Below are 6,144 nucleotides of genomic sequence, written 5' to 3' on the forward strand. Positions count from 1 at the left end.
GGCTCCTGCGCTCCGAGGGCTGCCAGCAGCGCCGGGCTCCGAGGCTCGCTGTGAGGTGAGGTGAGGGGTCGGGGAGCAGCACTGCACAGAATTCCCAGTGTGATTTATCCCGGTGATTCCTTGGGTTGCCGGTGCCGTCGTGCTCCTGCCTCAGGCCGGGTTTCCTCCTGCGTGGGGAGTCTGGGTGCCGGGTTGTTCGGAGCCTCGGGGCACCGAATCCCAGCCCCGCAGCGAGGAATGGGACTGCAGGTCCTGGTAAAATGCCTGCAGGTTCATCCTCACTTTTGTTAATGCCGGAGGGAAATGGTGCTTCAGGAACCCTACTGGTTTATTGTGCTGTCTCTGTAGGCGTAATCTGCTCTTTGTATGATTTATTTGATTTTATTACCGCATTAAAAAACCCCACATTATTTCTTTCGGGAGAATAGCTCTGAAAGTGCTGGAGCTGTTGCATCATGCCCTGTGATATCCGTACCCTGGAAAAACAATGTGAGTGAGTTGTTGGAATGGGCTGGGTCTGGCTGTCTTTCTTTGGTGCTGTTATTTCACGGTGTTATGCAGTTCAAGATGTAGTTCTCCTGCTGCAGCCATCACTGGTGTGTGAGGTTTCGAGAGGGTTTTGTGACACTGAAATATTTGATAGCAAAGGGAGGAGGTGGGGGGGTGTAGTTTGCTGCAAATCCTGAGGGTTGGCAGTGGTGTGAAAAATTTGAAATAATGGACATTCTAATGATTCTGATAAGGTCAGGCAGCCTTTGGAAAAATGGAGCTTGCTGGGTTTATGGTGCCTGTGGACTCTGCCAGCACTAGTGACAAGGGAAGGCCAACAGCCCTTGCTGTCATGCCTGGTGTTTCCAGCTGTCCTGGTGTGTGTTAGTTCTCATGCACACTGGTGAAAAGGCTGCTTTGGTGTTGCTTTTTTTGGTTTCTTTTAAGGTGAAAAGGTTATGCTGTTGTTGTGGTTAACATGATTTATGTGGTGAATATGGAATCACAGAATGGTTTGGGTTGGAAGGGGCCTTAAAGATCGCTTTGTTCCATCCCCTGCCATGGGCAGGGACACTTTGCACTATACCAAGTTACTCCAAGCCCTGTCCATCCTGGCCTTGGACACTTCCAGGGATCCAGGGCAGCCCCAGCTTCTCTGGGCACCCTGTGCCAGAGCCTCACTACCCTCACGGTCAAGGATTTCTTCCTAATATCTGATCTAAACCTACTCTCTTTCAGTGTGAATGTTTTTCAGTATCTACTGATAGTTCAATACACCAGATTCTGCATTAAGCTATACCACAAAACATGTAAACTAGCACATTGCACAGTTATTTCATTTATGGATTTTCTAGCTTATGTCACATCTTTGAAGTGCCCATGTTAACTTGGAGGAAGCACAACTTAAACAGAGCCCCAAAATAATAAGTGCACAGTACTGTTTACCTGGTGCAACCAGCTTCATTATGAACTGGGAGGAAAGTTGACTTAGCTTCAGTTTCCTCCTCTAAAGGCCTTGATCATGAAAAGTTATCTGCCACCTCAGTTTGAAGTCAAAGGATCACCTCACACTGGGGTACATTGTCAGAGGTATGACATCAGTGAAGAGCCCAAAGTCTCAGAAATCAGGTATAGGAGAGTTCTGGGGGGTTGGTTTGTTGGGGTTTTTTTTTTTTGTGTTGTTTGTCCCCTCTCCCGATTGCCTCTCTTTAAGACTTTGGAACAAGCCGTTCACACGAGGTGATTGAACTGACGGCCTCTCTGTGCGCTTTCTTTGCACAGAGAAAAGTGATCTCCTCAGTGCTCTCCCTTTCTAAAGTGAGAGGGGAAAAAAAAAAACCAAACCACGAGAAACTTTTCAGGCGCAAGTTTTAAATGTACTCAGGGTCCAGTTTGGTTTGGTTTGGTTTCATTTTTTGAAGAGTGTTGTCATTTGCTTGGTGCATTACCTGCACCTCATTCCGGGCAGTTGTCGGCGTGTGTTTAGCCACGAGCAGTGCCTGCAGCATGTGGAAAACTTAATCAAAAGTTATGCTTATTGTGATTAAAGTCAAAGTGTTTAGTGACATTTAAATTTAGTGTTCCAGCTTACTGGTTATGTTTCATTTTAGGCTCTATGTGGAGAGCAGTTTCCTCTCTTAGTGTGCTTAAATATATTGTGGTTTCTTTTTGTGGGTTTTATGGGAGGGTTGTTTTTTGTTTTTGTTTGGGATTTTTGCTTTTTTTATTAGCAGGAGCACCTACTGAAACAGAAGAAGGGATCAATTAAAGATGACTGAAAATTCACCTCATTATAAACTCTGAAGTATAGCTGATTCTAGATGATGTGTTTTTATCCACATGAAATTTGCTAATCTCCATTTGTAGGTAATCTTACCATTAGCTGTGAATGTCTGTGTTTTAGAGTAATAACCTGAAGAATGCTTTTGAAGTGTGGTTAAGTCGTTAAGATGATTGCAAAATATTAGCACAAATGTAATTACTTTCTATTAAACTAAAGTGAAAAGATTAATAACTTGCCATTCTAGTCTCTAAATCAAATTATTTACTTCCTGCTTTTAGCACAAGCCCTGTAAAAAATTTCAGTCAAAGAGTTTGAGTCTGGTTTTGTGTTCAGTATACACAGACTAATTACCTAGTTTGAGGATTAGGTTAATGGCTGAGATTTTGTTTTAGATTAATGGATGAGGTTCAGCTGGTGAGAATCAGTTCTTGAGACAGACTTTGTGGGTGTACTGTATTTCCTTTGTGTAATATGAGCATTTAGTATCATCCTTATAGTGTTTTCATTGTACTGAAAAGGGTTTTTTTAAAAGAAAATAATTGGTCAAGCAAAATTCATGCTTCTACTTCCTAAAGGGTTTGTTTTAAGGATGACTGATCACTGGAAATACATTTTTCCTGTATTTCTCATCACCTTATCCCTACTTTATAATTTCCATATAAAAACAGACCAGGATTTCCTTCTAGGAAGACGTGGCATTATCGAATTTGCAGTTTCTGGTCACAAATCACCAGATGGCAGTACTGATACTGTTTTCACTTAAATTCCATGTGCTTCACTTTCCCTGTCTCTCGGTTTCTCCTTTGCCCCTTCAGTTTCGTACACCAAAATGTTCTGGTTTGCAAGAAGGCACAAAAGTCACTTCCTTAAGAAGTTAGGCTGAGTTTCCAGGTACTCCCTGTTGCAAATTGTGTGTTTCTGGCTTGGATTATGAAGAGTTATTATTACAGATTTTGAGTTTTTTCTCAAGTCACTGAAAAGACAGTCCTTAAGGAATGGTAGGCTCATCCTGCTGGGAAACTTTTTCCCTGCATCTCCCCTGAGGGAAGTTGGGAACCCTCTCTGGAATTTTTGATTGAGTCCTTTTTTTCATGGTTTTCTCCTTAAGCTGGCACCTCTCACACTGCTGGGTTTGGGTATGCCAAAAGTTATGTTCATAAATACCCTGTAGGATCATTTTAATAATCTGTGGTGCTGGGTTATTTCAACACTGTGAGCTATTACCTTTAAGTTACCCATTGTGCTTTCTGCTTTCCTTTTGCCTATTCCTGTGTCTGGTCTTTACCCTTAATTTTTTTCTTTAAATTATTCACTTTCTTCTTAATGCAGTACTTGGAAACCACAAGTGGATCATGTTGAAAAATCAGTGTACAGAAAGCTGCTGTTCGTGCAGGCTCCATATTAGTCAAGACATCATTTAAGTCAGTTCCATATGGGATTTTTATCATATTTCAGCAGCTGACATGATTTTTTGCACATTTGGAATTACTGTTTCTGTCCTTAATCTTTCCTCTTGCGAAGTTAATAGCAAAGAACAGCTACAGAGTTATTTGTATTTCTACTAATTCCTGATTTTCCAGATGTCAGGTGGCTTTTTGGGGAGTTCTTCTACCCCCCAAGCACCACCTCTGTAATAGATTTCTAAAAATTTGAAAAATACTTGCACAGAGTTTTTGGAAAGTTGCTCTGTGGAACTTTACCAGGCATTCTGCATGACCACAGAATTTATTTTAAGTAGTAAGCACCTCTCAGCAGCTTTTAATCATGGAATTGGGTGAAATCAAGCAGCATATTGGAAGAGCTTCAAAAAATGTTTCTAGGTTTTGGTCAGTGATTACTTTAATTGCACAGTGGAAAATTCTTCATCTTTGCAGTGTATAACTGGAAGAATAATTTAAGAAATACCTCTGTGCAGAGGAATGTAAACGCCTGTAGACTGATTAAAAGACAAAAATCATAAATGTCAAGTTCCTGCCCTTAGTGAAGTTTAATGGAAGAGTTTGCATTTCTTTTTTATGGGATGATGAGATGTACTTTACAAGGACAGTCTGTTCCCCACCAGGAAGTTACTGACCCCTTCATCCCACCTGAAGAGAAGCCTTTAAGTGAATTAGAGATGCTCAGAACCCAAAATCCATCTGTCATAAGAATTTGTTGAAGAGTGCTGCACATCAGCCACATTGACTTGCTTTCCGTGGCTGGACTGAAGCATTTAATCCTGAATCACTTAATGCAGATCATACCAATTTGACAGAGGGTCTGTGGCTTCTACTGTGTGATTTTGATGCTCTCGTTTGTTTTGGAAACTCCTAGTGCACTTGCCAAGACTGACATTGATGTCCTGCTCTCTGGATTTTTCAGTTTGGTAATAATAGTAATTTTTCCTTCGGATTAAACTAAGAGTTGTATATAGCTTTGAAACAACGATGACAGAATGAGGAATTTTTATTTTTGTTTTTTAAACAGAGGAAAGCCCCTGTGTTTTTGTAAGTGGAGCTCTTTTTTATATATATGTATTTTTATTCAACATATTATCTAAGCCTTTTCCTCTGCGAATTCTGAAAGGGAATAAGCTGGCAGTCTTCAGTAGCCACTGGTGTAATGGATATGGTGGAAAATGTCTTGAGCCTGTATGTATTTTGTATATATAATTACTTTATACAAGACTTTCATTTCAGTAAAAGTTCCCTAAGGACTGCTGCCTCAGGGAGTGGTACAGGTAGTTTACCAGACTTGTGAAGAAGCAGGACTTTTTGTAAGCTGCTGCTGCGCTGAAGCATGGGAAATCTCCTCATGTTCAAGAAATGCTGGGGTTGCTCTGGAAAGCCCGGTTGAAAACAGCACTTCCAGCAGTCCTCAGGGGCAAAGGCTTGCAGGCTGAGCAGCTGGCTCCCGAAACCTTCACCTAGGACAGTGCCTCCCCATGGCTAAGGTGGGAGAGCTTCACCGCCTTAACCCTCGAATGAGGGAAATCCAGCCAGCCAACGAAGGCCGACGGGAAGAAAGGAGGCAGCAGGCACTCTCTGCAGGAAAACATCGCTTTAATCCAACAAAGAATCAGCAAAAAGCAACGCACCGCAACAATGAAAATCTTATTTTTTCCATTTTTCTAAGACCTTTTACATTAATACTCTTAATTTTTTTAGAAGTTGTACGTCTTAAAGGTTTATTCAAATATGTCAAAAAATTCTTATGGCCTTCAAAATAAAAAACCAAAGCCTTCAATTACTTCCACTTCTGTTAACATCACCAGAGAAGTGTGGTTTATGGATTTTACAGGAGTTGGCTATACTGGAAAACTTGGTGTCAGTATAATTTTAATCATCATGCTGGAAGTAACAGGGTGTGGTTTGCATTATTACAGCTCAACAATGCAGCAGAATTGTTCCCTGTAGTTAAGTTTTTCTTGCAATGGGGTATGGGGTTTGTGATGTGTCATTACTTCTGAATTATTATTCTTCCAAGTACCACCAGTATATTTTAGAAGCAGTAGCTGGGCAGGCACAGTAAGGCTTTTAGAAAGAGTCTGGGAGTTTGAGGTATTATCACAGTGCTAAAAATAAAGGGAAGATACAGGAGAAGGGGGACAAACTGTATAATTTTGTACTTGAGACAAGTCTGTGGTTTTGGTTTTTTTTTTTCCTAGAGTTCGTATTTGAATTACCTGCTCTGTTCAGGAATGTAAATAACTGTGTTGTGGCCTTTGTATTCGAATTTAAAATCTTCTTTTCTTATTTCTCAAGATACTTTATATATATATATTTTTTTTTCCCTCGCAGCTTTTTGTAGCTGAAGGAAGATGATGGAAGAGAGTGGGATAGAGACGACTCCGCCTGGCACGCCCCCTCTGAGCACAGCAGGGGAGGCTGCTG

At 41.1% G+C, this 6,144-nt stretch overlaps 1 protein-coding gene across 2 annotated transcripts in view; it reads left to right on the forward strand.

The window, feature by feature from the left end:
- Positions 1–6,144, forward strand: part of PRRC1 (proline rich coiled-coil 1) — a 25,764-nt gene continuing 19,620 nt past the window's right edge. Inside the window, exons 1-3 of one of the 2 annotated variants that reach the window (XM_031064056.1) lie at positions 398–489; positions 2,220–2,355; positions 6,052–6,142. In XM_031064056.1, the coding sequence (XP_030919916.1) occupies positions 6,072–6,142 (71 nt within the window). In that variant the 5' untranslated portion in view covers positions 398–489; positions 2,220–2,355; positions 6,052–6,071. Of the gene's footprint in view, positions 56–397; positions 490–2,219; positions 2,356–6,051; positions 6,143–6,144 lie in introns of those variants that run through there. The other variant, XM_031064057.1, reaches the window with a different exon arrangement.

The sequence above is a fragment of the Geospiza fortis genome, unplaced genomic scaffold, assembly GCF_000277835.1.
Source record: "Geospiza fortis unplaced genomic scaffold, GeoFor_1.0 scaffold1199, whole genome shotgun sequence".
NCBI classification, from domain to species: domain Eukaryota; kingdom Metazoa; phylum Chordata; class Aves; order Passeriformes; family Thraupidae; genus Geospiza; species Geospiza fortis.